Source organism: Chlamydotis macqueenii, chromosome 2, assembly GCF_036417535.1.
Source record: "Chlamydotis macqueenii isolate bChlMac1 chromosome 2, bChlMac1.mat, whole genome shotgun sequence".
Taxonomy (NCBI): Eukaryota; Metazoa; Chordata; class Aves; order Otidiformes; family Otididae; genus Chlamydotis; species Chlamydotis macqueenii.
This window is the reverse complement of record NC_141557.1, coordinates 143014514-143032509: the sequence shown is the minus strand read 5'-3', so window position 1 is coordinate 143032509 and position 17996 is coordinate 143014514. Positions and strand designations below refer to the sequence as shown.

Here is a 17996-nt window from a genome sequence, read left to right as displayed (position 1 = left end):
GCTTTGTTACCTTTTACGTCATGTTAAAGCATTGGTATGTAACCTTCTGTATAAAACCACTTGTATTTTAATTAGTTATACAGTTGTGAACAGCTATTTGATAGTAGTGGGAGGCTACAAGAATGCAATGGCGTGCTGGTTAGCACGTGCTGGCCACCTTCACAGTGGCAGGAGTGTCTCATGACTTAAGCCTAAAAGATGTACAGCAAAGGCATGGAAGCAAAAAAGCCCCATGATTAGGGTGACAGAGTGTTTTACTGCACTTTTTGTAGGCACAGACACTCCACAGTAACAGCATGAATCAACCATCTGAGCCAATGTAGTAGTCGTAAAGCGGGACTGTTAGGATTAAAACAATCTAGTTTTGTTTTGTTTGAGATCAAGTGGAGGTAGGTAAGAAGGTGTTGGTGAGGGCAAACAGCAAGCAATCTTGAGAAATTGCCTCAAAGAAGGCAAGAATCCTTTAGATATTTGGAATCAAATGCACACATTTTGCTGTGCAAACTGCCAGCCTCTCAGTCTTCGGTAAGTTTCCAAGGCATGGAAGCAGCCTTGGAACAGCCATGTTCCAAGGCATGTAGGAACAGGCTGACAGCTTACAAACTGAATCTTTTTACAGTCCATCCTGTTCCGTATTACAATTCAACAGCTGAAAATCTAAGGCTATGGTTTTCATGGTGGCCAGGTGGTGGCAGGAGCCATACCTTGGCAGGGAACAGCACTGGCATTGCCCTAGGGAGGCCGGGCAGTGCCCTCCCAACAGACCCGGGGAAGAGGACGGCGGTCCAATCTGTAACCATCCCCAACAAACTTGAACGTGGTCTCAATGTTTCAAATGCTGGAAGTTTAACCGGGTGAGCGGTGGAGCACGGCCGCTCCACAGGAGCTAGCAGTAGCACATCATAGTCCCAGGACACGTAGTGTGCTGGTTATACTGGAGTGCCAGCACATCCTCGCAGCCAGGGTTGGTGGCCCTGGAGCCCCACACCTGTTTTGGCAGTGAGAGCAGGAGTGTAGCCAGGGTGTAGAGCCCAATATCTGGCTGGGGGAGAGGCAGTCTCAGCCTCCTCCTCCTCCCCCCGAGCACACAGACCAAAAACCTCTGACAGTGAATGTGTTATTTTACAAATGGCGTTTAATCTGCATCACTGTTCTGAGACAAAAAGCTGGCTTGCCCATCAGTCGCAGGTGCTGTTTCCCACAGGCTCCACTTAAGGATGCTGCTGACCGTCTCACAGAAAAGCAACAAAGCGCTGCACACAAGCTCTGTAAAGAAAATGTTTTATTTAAAGTGTTAAATACCATCACCAGAATGAGTTTGATTTACATTGGTTGGTGTTCATTACAGGCCTAATCTGCCCTTTTTTTTTTCCCCAACTGTAATTCCTTTTAACTTTTTAAAACGTACTATGTACAAGACAGCAGTGATCACTGGAATAGTGCTATTTACATCACTAAACCATAAGTAGAGTTGCAGACGTGTGAAAATTAAAAAAAAATACATTAACTTTTTTAAAATAAATACTGCATAATGACAAGTATGTACAAACCTTCCATGCGTCATGTCCTTGACTGTAAATTTGAAATAATTTATATAGGACTAGGCATACAAGAACGTGTGAGCACATCTCACAGTATCAGGAAAACGGTGATGTGTTTTTGTTTAATATCCTAGGGGATATTGTAGACTTCATGTTAGTAATACGTATTTGCTGCTGGTAGACTGTGTCTAAATTATTTCAATAAATATAATTTTACCAGTCTGTCCATTAACTTAACAATAATCCATTATATAAACTCTGAAGACAAGACACAATCTTGATTTATATGATATTGCACAAAGTAAAAGGCATTTTAAGTGATACTGTTACTACTTTTGCCCTCTTACGAGGCATGTACAATTTCTTAATGGGAAACTTTAATAGATTTTCAAATAAAATCAGAATAATTCTGTGTGGCCTTAAAGGTAAACGTAATGTATATTTCAAAAATTATTGCAAGGTTTCAATATTAAACCTTAAATAGGTATTAAAGGCATACAAATACCCAGAAAAAAAAGGATATTTTGTCATTAAATGTCAGCCAGTTACATTCCTTTTAAATAATGTAATTTAATGAGAAGCCTGAACTTGCAGCACCACCCAACGGTAGTTACTGTCTGCTACAAAAACCAGGTTTTTTTAAGATCTTGGACTGCAGTGAGGGTTCTGGTTATGGTGTCAAATATCTGTCAGAGTGGTACTGATAAGCTTTCTTTAAGGCTATTTTATGAACCGAAGATGGACATTTTTCAGACTGACAATACCTAATTATGTCTTTTGCAACACAAATGTGGTTTATGAAAATTGAACTTTACAGCAGAAGAACTGTACAAATTAGTAACCTTTGTTGCTTTTGTAATCTCAAAAATGTAGCAATTAATTTGGTTTAGTGCAAATAAAAGTGTTTAAATTTATTTCCTAAAAATCAGCCATTTACTTAATTTTTCCTCTTTCTAAAACCTTCAGGAAATGATAGTTCAACCTTTGAATGAAAGATGCTGGTGCTGAAAACAAATTTATTGAAGACATCTTACAATGGCCACATGATTCCAGTATTTTGCTGTAGAATTCAATTTGAAGGTGAGAAAAAATGAAAATAAGTTACCATGCACTGTACAATAAATTGCAAAAAGTTCAAATATCTTCTTTATCAAATACATGCTGAATTACATTAATGTACTCCCAAGCCATGTTGCAAAATCCTTTTCAACATGCTTGAAAAAAAGTAAGTTCTTAAACAATATTTTTCTCAAATAATTCAGAAATGCAGAACAATCTGCAACCCTGAACCAAATATGGGGCATAAGAGAGTAATAAGTCAAAAGGTAGCCATTTTAGAATATGATGATCATCCTGGGAGGTAGAGGGGAAAAAGAGCAAAAGGAAGAAGGGAGACCGGGAGGAAAGAGAGAGAAAGGAGGAGGTAAAAGAAGTGTACAATTTGCACATTATGTTGAACTTTACAAGGCTTGTACCTTTTACATTTAAATAAACTTAATATATTACACTTATTTCTTGTCACATAAACAGAATTTTAAGTATTTGCTAGAAATTATTTTTTTTTATTTTTAATATAAGTCTGCAAAAATACAGACCATGACTGGTTTAAAGAATGATAAACGTGGTGTGTCTTTGTATCACCCTGTTGCATTCTCTTCCCTTTAAAACCATGCACTAGTGAAATTTATTTTTAAAAATAATATAAATTGTTGAAAATGGCTGATTTATTCTTTTTTTTTTTTTGCAAGTTGCAGCCCCAAGAAAATAATTTAAGTGTTCAGCTAAATCTGTGTCCATGCAAAAAAGTTTCTTTAATTTCATACAGTACAGTATATCCACAGAATTTTATTTTTCAGAGAGTCCATCACATCTGGGGTTTCACTGTATCTATACCTGGAGGTATGAATCCCATCGCTTTAAGTCTTGAACCTTTTCAGTATGAAGAGTTTTCAGATCTTAAGCAACTGTTTCAAACGACAGTTGACTTTTCCAGCATCCTTACATTCTTCTTTTCTTCCAATGTCTGCTAATCCACTGACTTGTAACATGGCTTCATGGGAGGGTAACTCCATTTCTGTGGCATAATCAAGCTTTAGGAGGGGAGGGCAGATAAATAAAGAAACGGGAGCAACAAAACAGATATGCCATTGAAAAGGACTTCTGTTGCATGAAACAGATTGATTCTTTTAGTTTAGTCCATGGCTTCAGATTGGACCAAAACTGAGTGTCCCTGAACTTCAAACCTATCAGTTCTTCATGACTTCAGTCCTTCACCTGAGGGCCTTCCATAGGGCACAATGTGTGCAACTTCCTTGAGAACACAGGATCGCGTTGCAGCCCTAGAAACAGGCTCAGAAGACACAACATTAAGCATGCAGTGTTACCAGGGTTTGCGACCTGTAATTTTTTTTTTTTTGTAACGCTGGTTGCTATGACAACAGTTTCACAGCTGCTATGAGCGAGCATACGAAGGTCCTGTTGAACTTTCAAGAGATGATTGGGAAGCTCTTCTAGTGAGAGGAGCTAAAGTTGGATCTACTAGGGAAGAAGGAGGGAAGAGTTTGAACCACCCAATCACCATGTTGGACAGGTCCAGTTCATCTAAAAGTATCTGTGCCACTCCCATAAAGGACTTGTGATCCATACGTCCATAGTCTCCCCAAACAATTATCTGTTAGCAAAGGAAACACAAGAAAATAGAGAAATTTCAGCAAAAATACAGAGCACATCAATCTGATTCTTCAAATGTCTCTGCTTATTGAATTAAATAATTGACTGCTGACAAAATTTGGTTCTGTGTATAGTAATCATGATGCAGTGAGAGAAATGGCTTGGGCAGTAACAGAGCAGTTATCCATAACACTAAAGAAAGCTCAGTGAGAGAAGGAGCCCATACATATAGTAGAAGCAAAATAAACTACAACTAACTTTTGCTCAGCACTTTCCACTTGCATCAATAGTTATTACTGTAGTATTTATCTGCTCAACAAGTATTTGAAATAGCAGAATTTGACAATGGAAGCATAAAAGGAAGTTTGAAACTCATTCAGTGAAAACCGTACAGGTGATATTTTCAGATTCAGAAGAATATTGGTGCAAATTACCTGTAAAACTTTGCCTTGGGGACTTTCTTCAAATGATAGAAGTTGCTGATAAAGTGGTTCTAGTGTTTTTCTTGCTACCTTTGTTTTCTTTTTGGCTATGCAGACTCCATTTTCTAATAGATACACCTTTACATATGGTGCTTAGAAGAAAGAAAATAAAGAACAATAAGTAAAGAAGTCCATTTTTTTTTGCATAACAGATGCACTGTTCTATCACCATATGATAAAATCTGCCTTTTACTGGATATATAACTTATATGAACAAAACTCCACAAGCAATATTAACATTTATTCACATACAAAGCATCCATGCATTTTCTTTACTTTTCTCGCTGGCATAATTTTGTCCTTACTTCATTTTATATGTCTCTGCCATGAAATAATTCAGATTTTGACCTGGAAAAATCAGGTATTCCTATATATAGTATCCCTATACTGTACAGTATGCAAAATAGGCCTATTAAGTAAATGAATGACTTGCCTTGACTTTGGTGAGATTTGGATCAATGCTGCAAATTTTTAATAATTTTAAATTATCTACAAGGTGAAAATCAGTGAAGAAAAGACTCTGACACAATTTCTATTTTGGCAGAAGAGCTTGCTAAAAATATCATTATATTGTCCTTTTCACACAGTGTTATAGGACATCAGATTATAAAACAAGGAGTAAGTATCAAATACTGGTCTACTTTTAGAGTAGGTAGCTATTCCACACTTCTTGTTGATTCCTTCTTCATCCCTAAGATTCCTATATCACATCTTCAGTATACACCTTCCTTTCTACCCCATAACCAAGGATGCATTTGCTGTTACTAAAATACTTCTGTGTCTTCCGGTAGCCCAGATACTGATCTGATTTTCTTCCTCCTCCTGAAGTAGGGTTGATTTTCTCTTTACCATTTCAATACATTATGCATTTCAGTGTACAATACTGTAATCTACTGATATGTGAATTTGCTAAGAGTTTACTTAAGTTCAACAGTAAAGCCTCAGAAGTTGAGGATTTGTTGGATTTTTTTTGGTAAAAGTCTGTTCTTGTTGCTAAGATTTTTCTTCCTTACCTGGCAGTGTCTTTGAACCTGGTTTTACAACAAGGCCACGAGCTCGAATTATTTCTACTTCCAGTTGTCCTTTCTTGTCCATCATTCCCACCTGGATATCTCCTAGACAACAAAAAGAAATCCTGGCATTGTAATTCAGGAATACCACATATAAGAAAAGCTATGATAATTTCTAGGATGAATATGTGATGACTTGTATAGTCTGCATTTCACCAATAAGTATGATTTGGATTTTAACACTACTAGATAATTTAATACTTACCCTCTTCACTGCTCTTTATGTTAGTAAACAATTTTAAACCCCTGCAATAACATCTTGTCTCCCATTTCCCATGCCCTTATCACCTCAAATTAAGTTCTTTTTTGTCTTAAGAATTTCAGATTAAAAAAAGGTAGTAAGGGAATTAGTACAAAGCTGCTCTGTAAAATTGCTTGAAATCTCTTCACCATGCCTCTAGTTTAAGACAAGGTATGAAAAGATAACTTGTGAATATAAAAAAAGTCTGTAAGTACAATAATAACAAATACTTTGCACCTAAATTCCCTTTTTTATTCTATACTATCAAAGTGATTCAGAGAAAGGATTGGTCTCATTAGTCACATTTTAAAGGTGGAAAACTGAAGAAGATGAGATAAAAGACTGAATTTTTCAAAGCACCTTCCTACTTTTGAGTGTCTTAATGAGCATCCACAATAATGTTCAACTTTGGCTGAGGGGATAGTTCTGATCTAAACTGAGTTGTTCAAAACCACATGGGAAATCTCTATTTAAAGACTCAGAATCTAGACAATGTCTATGTTCTAATTACCAGACCAAGTAGATTATATCATATCTATAGGACAAAAATGCTTACCCATTGATGGTGTTGCCAAAGTCTGTCGTCCTACAAGCTGGGCAGGACCAAGTCCATCCAGAAAATCACTGAACTGGCTGTCTGCAGCCAACCTCACACCAGGGAAAATCAAACTAAAAAATAATATTGAAAAAAACACAAAAATGAATACACTCCAATTTGCCCTTTTTTATTTTCTGGATGTTTTGCATTTAGCATTTATGTTTTTAGTACAGCTGCTCACAAGGAACTTATTTGCACTGACAAGATTACAAAACAATTACTGTAATTTTCAAAACTTCAGTGTTCAACAAACAGCAATTCATCCTCCAGCATATAAACAAACAGGTGGAGGAAGCACTAATCCTCACTAATTCTAATTTCCACAGTACTATTTTTCCATCATGCTCTCTTTTCCCAATACATTAAAGACCAGTGTTAATTACTGTAGTATTCATATGAGACCAGTTCAATAAGATACTAACACATGCCCTTACCAGTAATGTAGTTACATGAAGGTAAAATTCCTCACGTTTCTCAGTCAACATGAACTCAATGGCTGAATGTCAAATGTATTCAGTGAAATTATTGTTACACTGAGTACTGCTCACTATTTTTAAAATCACCTTTTAAAATCAGCATTCATTATAAACATTTTGTTAAAAATGTCTTTGAGAATGACATCTATTCAATAATGGAACTGAAATCCATTGTGGCAAATGACCAAAGTAACTTAAAATTCACATTTTTGCCATAAATTATCTGTGACCCATTACAAGGCAACCAGAACTAATGAGATTTGCAATGACCAACCATAAATAAATGTCCATTTCAAGTGCATATAGTGCATCAACTTGGACAAGCAAGATGTATTGTCCAGCACAGGTGTATTTTCCAGTGCTGTGAATATCACTAATAAATCTATCTAAGATTTTTCTGGGCAATGTCTTGGACATACCACTCAGACCTGGGCTTTAATGAAAAGCATTATCCATGACAGTCTCATACTTCTGCTCAGATAATTTCTTCAGGATTAATTAGCAGAATCTTTGAAATCAAACTCTTGAGACCAGTGAATGACACCCGGAAATGCTTTGCTCTGCAAAGCACAGATGTATGCGAGGAGTTTTCAGACGAGAAACTGTCCTTTTCTGTGTTTTACCCAGTGCACTGCATCTGCTTCCCCTCCTGCCACACCGCATGCCGATGCTCTGGGCCACCACGTGCCTTTCTCACGGCACTGCAGAAATAATCCTCATCCTGCCTGCACCAACAATGGGAGATTCTTTTGGTCACAGGGGAAGACAGGCTTGGTCCATCCATGACACTAGCTCGCGAAGGGAATTCTGACTATCAGAATCACGCTCATCTCACTTTTGTCTAACTGCCAGTTTCATGGAGAAATGTCAGGTAATAACTGCTGCTTACTTTCCCTCGGAGCTGTAGCTGTTCATGCTCCCATCCGTTGACTCCCGGCTGGCTTGGCGGGTCATCCAGTTCCTCATCTCCACGGCCAGCCCTGTCTCAGTGCTCCTCTGGACAGTGCTCCTCAGCTTCTTGCCCCCTGCTTCTGCGGAGACAAAAGAGGAGCCCCCATTGCACCGCGCTGTCCCAGCCGGGCAGCTCTGCAGGGCACTGCTATGGGTGGCACACCGCCGCTCCATGTGGCAGAGACAGTCGAAGCCAGGAACTAAACCTGTACCAAGACTTCCATTTTAAAATTACTGTTTTTTTAGTAATACGCAGGCAGCGTTGTAAATCTCTTTTAAAGGACCTCAGTTCTGTGACCACCTGCTTTCCAAGGGCAGGCAGCAGAGCAAAACACAACTCCGCGCATGGTGGTAACCAGATTTACACTATCCATAGTCTAGTGTGTTTAAAATATGTTTTCTCTGGATTAATACATCCCTCCTAGGAATTCAATTAAAACGTTACCATTATGTAAAAACCTGCAGTGTCTGAGGAATGTTCTAATTCCAATGACTTATTTGATTTAAAAAAATTTGGTCATTATCTGATAAATCAAGTTAGAGATATCCATTAGTGAGGACAGTAAACAACAAATCAAGAACCCTTCCCATTTTTTCTTCTCTATTTGCGCTTTTCTCATTTCACTAGCTGCTTTACCTTAGCATCTAAAAAATACAGTATTGATTTATGCACAGTATGAGTGTTTATTGCCATCTACAAGAGTAACATTTTTTGTACCCCCTTGCATAGTTTAATTTTAGTTGTAAAAAAGAGCAGTGACAAATAGCTGGGTAGAAATACTCAAAACCTAATACAGTAGCATTTTAGCGTAGGAATTTTGATCATTTTGATCTTCTGCTGGAAGATCCTCAGCCACCAAGTAACACCACCAAAAAAAAACCCCAACCAAGTAGGACAGAAGCCTCAGTTTTTCTTTCATGAATAAGACAGTCCACTCTGCATCATTTCTGATTTTAAATGCTGTTCCCTGCAAAGGTGCAGGGAATTCTGTATTCCAGTTTCTTTTATCTGTTCAAACAGATAAAACTCCCTGACTTCAGCACAGTGATGCATGATCTACTGATAATATCATAAAAGACAGATAACTGCAAATGTACATACACTAAATTATACCAGAATTTTTAAATATTGATACAATGAGGGTAGAGTAATATCCAAGATTCTAGAAGATCTAGGGACTAGCCCTCTTCTGCAGTCATTTGAAGCCTCTGCCACCTTTTCACCACCTCTGACTCATCACATACCAGATGGCAGAAGAACTGCTGGACCTGCGGGGTCGGTGAAGCTCTAGGGATCTGAGAAAGGAAATGACCAAGGGAGGAGATGGTCCTGGGATAAGGACCCTCACACCCTGAGGAAGACGTGTGAGCACAGGGGCTGGCTTGGAGTAAGAGGATCTGCACCCTCAGACAGGGAATAGGAGAGGGGCACTGATTTCAATGTCCCCACTCAGTGTCCCTCTGTCCTACAGGCTGCAGGGTGGGCTGAAGTCTCCCAGGAGCATACCCCAGGCCCTCCAGTCAGGGGGAATATGAGGTCAGATAAAGAACATGGGAATTTCAGTGAAGTGGGAAATAGATATCCAAACCACCTTGAAAACCCACTGTCCCCTTGTCAAGAAAGATCTAATAACATTGCAACATTTAGCACTAGTGATACATGTCTATAGCAGTACAATGACTGAGTCAAATCGCATTTCTTATTACAAGCCTTCCACACATTCTTTAAGACCCTAACTTTTAATTTTGCTCTAGAATTTCAGCTACTCACATGAATTTAGTACCCAACAGAGTGAAATAATCTTTTTACTTTGTCAAAACTACTTCTGAAAATGATCATAAATATCTGGTGCAATAAATACAAATAATAAAGAGATACAAGGCTAACATGACATATGGAAAATGAAGGGCAGAAGTCAACAACTTCATTTCTATTGGGTTGTGCTGTTCCAAGTGTCTGCTGCTTTCACTACTTATATTAAACTAATGAAAGCTGGCAGCTGTCTTCCAACGCTGGTCCAGAGTTGTTCTAAAATCCAACCACTCAATTAAAAAAAATACTCCCACAAAACTGCTTGAAAAAAAAGTGCTATAGTTTTGTAGAAAAGGTACACTGTGTCATAGTTACATGTGAAAGGCACACAACTCCTGAAGCCCCATGCACTTTTCATCAAAGTATTGTTACAGGATATTACTTTTCTGTTGTAAGAGCTCTTTTGATTAGTAAGCATTCATTTTTGTTCAGCCTTGTTGAATGGTGGTCATTCTCAGTTCATTGTTGCCAACATGAATTCTCTTATGCAAATTTAACAGAACACCTCCATCTCACATGATTCTTCAATCTTTTCATATCATATCTTCATATATGTGAAGGAGTATATAGTAACTTTTGTTAATTAGTAAGGGAGATTTTTTTTTTCTGAATTAGAATTATAAGTCTGTATGCCTTTACTCCAGCAGAACATTCACAGAAAAAAAAATCAGGACATCTCTTGCACATCAATTTACTGAGAAATCAAGGTGGAACTGGTGCAATTGCCATTCAAGACTTTATACTGGCACATGTGTTTCACCAGCTGTTCTTAGCATTCCTCTGAATCTTATTTTTAAGCAGTTTTATTTTCCCGTATTTATTTTAACTGGAATAAGTGCTCTGGTTCACACGAAGACAGGCCGACAGCTGAGAAGATACAATTTTGATACAGCATGAAAGTCAGACATGCATAGTATAGCCAACTTTTGTATAAGTGTGGGTGGTAAACAGTAATTATTTTCACTTTAACACTGAATTCAAGGAGGGCCAAAGGGAGGCACGTAAATAACTATTTTCCATTTTTCAACAGAAACAGGCAGAGCTCTCTGCTGGTCCCAGAAGAGAAAGATCTGACCTTTCAGCAATAAGGCTCCTAATCATGATGTTGATGCTTCTTGAAATAAGAACTGAAGATTTAACAGCAAAATGGCAATTTGAAATAGAAGTCAGAAGACGCCCTGGTTCACAGACATGACCCCTGAGCCACTGCTTTAGAGATGATACTCTTTCAGTTTAAGCTTGGCTAAACTAATATGTAATAATATGCATGAGAAATACCTACACTCGATTGCCCACAATCCTAGCAATACATTGGTCCCTGGAAAGACATAATAAATAAAATATAATCCCACAATTCCCCAAATAACTTAAAAGTAAGACAGTATTGATATGATCTATAATTTGTGTTTCATAAATTCAGCATTAAAATACTTAAAAGGTTGCAAGTAGCAATGAAAAATGTCAACTCAAAGAAATGGCCTTTGGTGCCATACTTCCAGGCTGTAGCTGGTGGAAAGTCTGGTTGAAGGTCTTATCACTCCAGTAAATCCAAACTGGTTTCCCTCATCTCTGCCTAGAAATTAAAACCTCCTCAGTTGTGCTGATTCAACTACTTGTGTGGCTGTGTTCTGTACTGGATCCAGCCCAAAAGGAACAAAACAACAGTATGCTTTAAATTTGTTCTTTTTCTTTTAAGGCAGATCATTTCCCAAAAACATTTGTGAAAACAAACACACAGCTGCGTGAGCCCAGTTGAGGTGATGCTAATCCCTAGCTAGATGACTAACTTGGGAATGCATCTGCCACTAATGCAGAAGTAAAGATGTAACTGGTGCCAGTGTAAAAGCTGGGGTTGGTTTTATAATCATGAAGTATTTATACATATACACTCACCTCATGCACATTTAGTCCTACCAAATGAAAGGATGCAGAAACAAGAGTCTGCTGGTGTATTTTGTTAAGTATGTTGCCGACCACCTACACCGAAAATCATTTTACTCACAATTTACTAAACTCCAATAAAGAACACCGAAAATATTCTCCAAGTTAGTATAATCTAATTGCCCTAGAAAGAAGAAATTTCTCTCAAATCCCCATCACAAAATATGCAATATATTATGTGAAAAACACGAGTTCAGATTCTTGCGGCCATATTGCAAGGAGTGGAATAAATTACCAGAAATAATTGCTTTGGCATTTATGAAAGCACACTCATTCTTACAGTTAATCACACTGGTAATTTAACTAATATGGTTACTGTAAATAGACTCCGCAGGCCACATTTTCTAAATTTCATATGGAATTATTTGTTCCCACAACTTGGAGTGGAAATCACTTGCAAATTAGGGGTGTAACACTACTGATACGATCTGCAGTATCAGATGAGGACAAGTCGAAAACTGCAGTGAATGCAACAGATTTCCCTCCGTTATCTGGGATCCAGCCAGATGAAATCCGCCTCAGGTGGGGAGAGCAAGAGCTCTCAGCTTGCTCTCGGCAAGAGCTTCCAAAAACTGCTCACCAAGAGGCACAGAGCCCTGTGAGAGGACATCGCCGGCGCAGGCCGGGGCAGGCTGGCTAGGCCAGTCCCCAGGTGGTACGTAATCTCCTGGTCGGACTCGTTCGGAGTACAGAGGAGCTGTGGCTTCAGAAACACGTTCAAGTGCTTGAGGTGCCTCTTCTCTGCTCTCCCCACCTCATCAAAAAGGCTGCATAAAGACTACTTCTGTGTTTTAATTTGAACTCAACAATTAGATCCACAAAGAGAACAAGCTACCTTTAAGTGACTATTTTTCAAGAGTAAAGCTCTTCATGTATCTAGAGATCTGCTCTGGGCATGTTAAGAACAGGCTAGATAAAGCCATCAGAGATAGCCTAAGAACATTTGATCCTACCTACGAAAAGGTGGACAGGGTGCAATTCCCTTGCAGCCACACAGTTCTGTGTCTGGAACAGGCCAGGTTTTGGCCACATTTAGCTCATGTTGGAGCACTGTTGGGAACCACAGCTGAGTTGTTTCTTTCCTTATGTCCCCCACAGACACCAAGCAGAGGACAGGGATTAGGATCTACTAATTTAAGCAGGATTTGGGACTGTCCTGATTGCACTGTCACCTCAGTTGTAGAAGCTTTGAGCTCATCTCACCGAGTCTCGGAGGCCAGTGCTAACCACCAGCTTAGGAAGGACTGCATTACAGTCCTTCTGATTAAGTTTTTCATAGTGCATGCTGTCAGCATTTATGAAGTCCAAAGAGCATTTGCAGGCCCAGGGAGAAACTGAAACCAGGGGCTTTCCTTCACTTGTAAGGAAGAAAGGAAGATCTGTGTTCCAGTTCCTGCTCCAAGGAATATCTGAATGTAAAACACTTGAGAAGTTGTGACTGGGATGGGAATGGCCTGCCTTGATAGCCCAAAAGCAGAGCTGCCTTCAGTAGGGAAGCTCTTCAGTATGGGAGCAGCCAGGTTTGGAAAGTCTGAGGGAGCCTGGCCTGAGAACCTCAGTTTGCACTATGCATTTTTAAACTTCTTGGGAGGCCTCACTAGTTTTTTATGTTCAGTCAAGAAATACTTCTTCACTCTCATTCTGTGCCTTTGTGTTTCCTCCTCTCTCTTTCCTCTGGCCATACTGGAAACATGGTTAATTAAAATTAAGATTATTTAAGACAGCACCTAAGAAAAAGTGAAAGAGGGAACTGAATTAAATAATCAGCTTCAAAACTGTGGCTTGAGCTTCTGGTCAAAGGCTGGTACAGACGCTTTCGGGTCCCATTCTTGATGAATCTCCATATATAGGACCCAAAAGGCAGCCACCACAAATCTCGGTTGTTCCTGGGATATAAAGTTTTGGCCAGATTGCAGCATCCTTCATCTGCACTTCATTTTCCTTTCATGGTAAGGCTGGTTGCGCGTTTAATCTGGAAAAGATTCCCTCGGCCTGTTGTAGCCACACGATGTGAAGCCGTGTACCACACACTGCCCCCAGGCAATGCTGTGGTTTAAGGCAGGCACCTGCTCCTTATTCTCTCCCACTTTTTAATGTGTTTAAAGTTGTATTCTGCCACTTCAATTTCACTGTTGTGCTGATGTCCACTCTTCAGTCCTAACTGACCCTTCAGCAAATTCTTAGGAGCATCAGAAAATAAAAACTGCTTTTGTCTGCGTGTTCAAACTCTTCAACACTTGTGATCCCAAAAGGTTTTGAAACATTTTCACAAGCCTGACTTGTTAACACGAGCTGGTTTTCCACATATAGGGTAATTACTAAATGTTCCTAGAATTCCTGTATCCCCTTATTCAGAATCACTACTGAACAAGCTACATACAAAATAGCGATCTCTGACAGCTTGGAGCTTGTTTTAAATACCTGTGCTATGTAACAATCACTGGAAATCCCAATTAAGTATATACAGAACCACAGCATGGACGTTTGCAGCTTCGACATTGCCTTGACAAAGATTTTACTTCTGATAACAGACAGCCAATGGACTGGGAGCCATCCCAGGGAAGCAAAACTAAATAACCACAGCTGTCTGGATAAGAGATGTTAGCACTGGTGTGATTTCCACTTCTCTTTTGGTTACTTGGCTCTGACTGTATAACAACAAACTGACTATGGAGACTCCTGGTTGGATTATTTTTTTTATAGATGTTGATTACAGTTCTTGATGGTAATACACAGTAAGAAAATAAACTGGTTTTCATCTTATTTAGTCACCTATTTGGCCCAAGGACATCTCTATTCTGTTTATGCTATTTTTTCAAATTAATGACTGCAGGGCCAAGAAGGAATGTTTTCTTCAAATTTGTGTAAGATATATTTCCAAGTCAACAGCTATACTGAGATTTACTGAGCTAGTAAACTACCCCTCGGCTAGCCAGTCTAACCAGAGATCCATAAAGGTTTGAATCTAACTTGGAAAAATCCTGTTGTACTCTAAGTGGCTCAAAAAAAAAAAAAGTTTAGTTCTGATGCAATATAAAAACAGCAAACATCAAATGCAGAATTAATATGTTATCCTTATTACTGGTATTTAGAAAGGCACAACCCCTGACAGTGAGACGTGAATCGGGAACACAGCGGCACGCAGCTGCTCAGGCCCTTCCAGCACCTCTGCAGAAATCTCTGTTTCTGTTTCTGATACGATCATTGGTTTTCTAAGTGGGATCAGAGGATGCATCTACCAAAAGCCTCGTACGATCGCTGTAAAACTGAACAGAGAAATGTGACAATGAAGCAGCACATGGCTTTGCAGGCCACAGCTGTATGTCCCACGTGCCAAGTGACCTGAATGGACAGTTTTTTGGGAACCCTCATTTAGACCAGTTAGGATCTCCACATAGACAGATGTTCTTACCTTTCAAATATAATAGGTCTGACTTTGCGCATATTTTGTGCATGTGTTAAAACAGCATGGTAGCATTTTCTATCCACTTTGTACCTCCTGTACAACAATCTACATGACTAAACAAGTGCAAAGTAGTGCGAAATCAGTCTCATCCCCAAGCTATTAAAAACCTGAAAAAATAGAGCAAGCAATTTTGTGGAATTACATTCTAATTTTATGTACCATTTACATAAGGAATCACTAAATAGGTGCACATCTTCACCACAAAAGTCTTTGATTTTGCCAATGACAAAGGATGACTATCTGAAGTAAAAAGAAACCATCACTGCAGTTTTGAGTGATATTGTTTTTATGTTTATATGTACATTCAATTTTCTGGATGTACAGCACTTTTATGCACTTATTAATAACAATTATTCCATGCAGTGCCAAGAGCAGATTAAAACTTCTTAAACAGTGGAGTGTGTATGTTGAGGAATTACATGAATTGAGAGAAACTTTCTAAATATGCGATAAGGACAGTAATACCATTCTTTAACCCAACCTTGATATTTTTCAGTACAGCTAGGGTCACTGCATAGACCAATGGATCTGTGCAGCATTTCTGAATGATGTAACAAGTGTGTTGAAACAATTCAACACCCTCTATTAGAGCTTAATGAGATAGATGGTGCCAAGTAGTTGGATGGCTACTGAGATTACACAAATTAGAAACAGCTCTTCCTCCTAGCTCTGCCTAAGATGAATAATGATACTATGCAAATATCATTATTTAAATAAGCATAGTTCCCAAAACTCTGAGCAAATTTCACACTGTAGTGACCAATTTTCAAACTACTGCTGTTAAACATTTACCTCTCCAATTGAAACACCAGCAAAGCAGCATGCTGCTGCTCTGATCACACTGTTGACCTTGCCATTGAAAAATTACAAATACAGCATGTAGATACGAGTGAGATAGATAATTTTTTTCAGGTTTATGTAGGTATCACCAGAGATTAAACCTGTCACACACAGTAGCGTCACTGCTGCTGTTATAGCCATACCTGAGTTACCAGTTAGCTATTCAGGTACATGCTGCAGTGTAACTATCAGCTCAGAAGAGAAATACAAGAAATGTAAGAGAAATACAGCTTTAAAACTCTGTTGGGCATTTATATCAAACAGTCAGGTTGAAGTATATTGTACTTCGAATGTCAAGCCTTCTGCAGTCTCTTCTACTTTTCTGTTGATTTTCCAGATGTTTCCCAGAATACGTGTTTTGTTTGCCACACTCTACTTCGCCAGCAACAGTATAGTTTTTCTGTGCTTCTTTTTTAAAAGGTCTTATCTGTCTTGGCATCTATATCTACTTCATCAGTATAGTACCCGAGCCTAACTGGTAAAAACACTTGGGACTGGAAAGAGAGATGCAAATTGCTGGAAATGACTTCTGTACTGTCTCCATCTCAGAGTCAGCCTGAGGACCTCCAGAAGTGGGAGAGACCCAGCCCCACCACACTGATAGGGCTCAGCTCAGCCCCTGAGCAGTGCCCTAGCACCAAACATAAAAAAATATTGACCATATACTTAAATGTCATACAGATTCTGCACGGAATGATTATTATTCCCTACTTGGAGTTATTTTTATCCTCTAAGATGAGCCGCCTCACTGTCATACGAGATGTGCAGCAGACAACCTCTGGTGTGTTACCATCAATCAAGCCAAGGTCTTAAAAGCTCCATCTTTTACAGCGGATACCCTACCACAGGGCAGTATACCCTTCTTTCATATTCCACCTTGGCTCTGCATATGAACATTCCACGTAAACAAGGTCATCTTTACCACCAAGGCCAAAAAGTAGGACAATTCCCCCAAGAAGATGTAGTTATTTTCATTTTCTTCATTGCCTGATACTCCTACTATTACTTTACTCTTTTAAAGAGGATCATTTTCAAGCATAGCTACTTCATGTGCAGGATTCTCCTCACAGTAATAATTACTGTGTTAATGAATTTATTGTTACTACTTCCCCCATTTTCTATTTCTGGTTAAATTATTGTCTGCTTGTTATTGTCTACTGGGACCTCCGGAGGGACAGTGCGATCTGGCGGCCTAACCACAGGAACAGAATCCAGGAACTGCTGAGCTTTATTCCAGCTCTACCAACAAGCATGATTAATCGGTGAGAAATGCCACTGAAGCCAGTAACAGTGCTCAACAGAGCCATTCAGCATACATTTAAATAAGTCCTGATCCTTCCCTCACCAGCATCAATGGCAACACTCCTGTGGTATCTGTGTGGGATCGAATAACCCCTCCAGCAAGTTTCCCCGACAGTCATCAGCCAAATGACAGGAGCCTGCGCCTCTGTTCCTGCTGAACTCCTGCAGCACCACTCAGAGACTTCTTTCTGTAGACATTAATATGCAAAACTGTAATGTATCTTCTCTTCAGCTAACACAACTAATTCTTGCTATTTTTGGCATGATTGTCTTGGACTGAAGAACATTCTGTGGCTTTTTTCTTTTTCTTTTTTTTTTTAATTGCCTTTTGTTTTTCTAACATACTGGGAGACCAAGATGCTTTCCAGTTCTTTCTGAATTAATTTGTGTCTTAAATTATCATAAATTATCTCTTGAATTGTCTTCAGCACCTGCAAGGCATTTGACTTTCCTGTTGAATCTCACAGCTTCACTGCCACCCAAAAACTTTGGCAAAAGAAGACACTAAATTGAAATATACTCCCTTCTAGAGGGCATAGTTCGGCACGCAGATCTTGCCGCGACTGCACTCCTGGCAACCTGCTGTTTAGCAGTTTATATCAACA

General features: G+C 39.1%; 1 protein-coding gene across 19 annotated transcripts in view; it reads right to left on the bottom strand.

Moving 5' to 3' along the window:
• Positions 1–1267: 1267 nt before the first annotated feature.
• RIMS2 (regulating synaptic membrane exocytosis 2) overlaps positions 1268–17996 on the bottom strand; it is a 473080-nt gene continuing 456351 nt past the window's right edge. For all 19 annotated transcript variants that reach the window (XM_086741147.1, XM_086741150.1, XM_086741149.1 and 16 more), the window contains 5 exons: positions 7968–8109; positions 6561–6673; positions 5707–5808; positions 4646–4785; positions 1268–4212 (listed from right to left, as the gene is read on the bottom strand). In XM_086741147.1, coding sequence (XP_086597273.1) covers positions 3994–4212; positions 4646–4785; positions 5707–5808; positions 6561–6673; positions 7968–8109 — 716 coding nt within the window. In that variant the 3' untranslated portion in view covers positions 1268–3993. The remainder of the gene's footprint in view (positions 4213–4645; positions 4786–5706; positions 5809–6560; positions 6674–7967; positions 8110–17996) is intronic.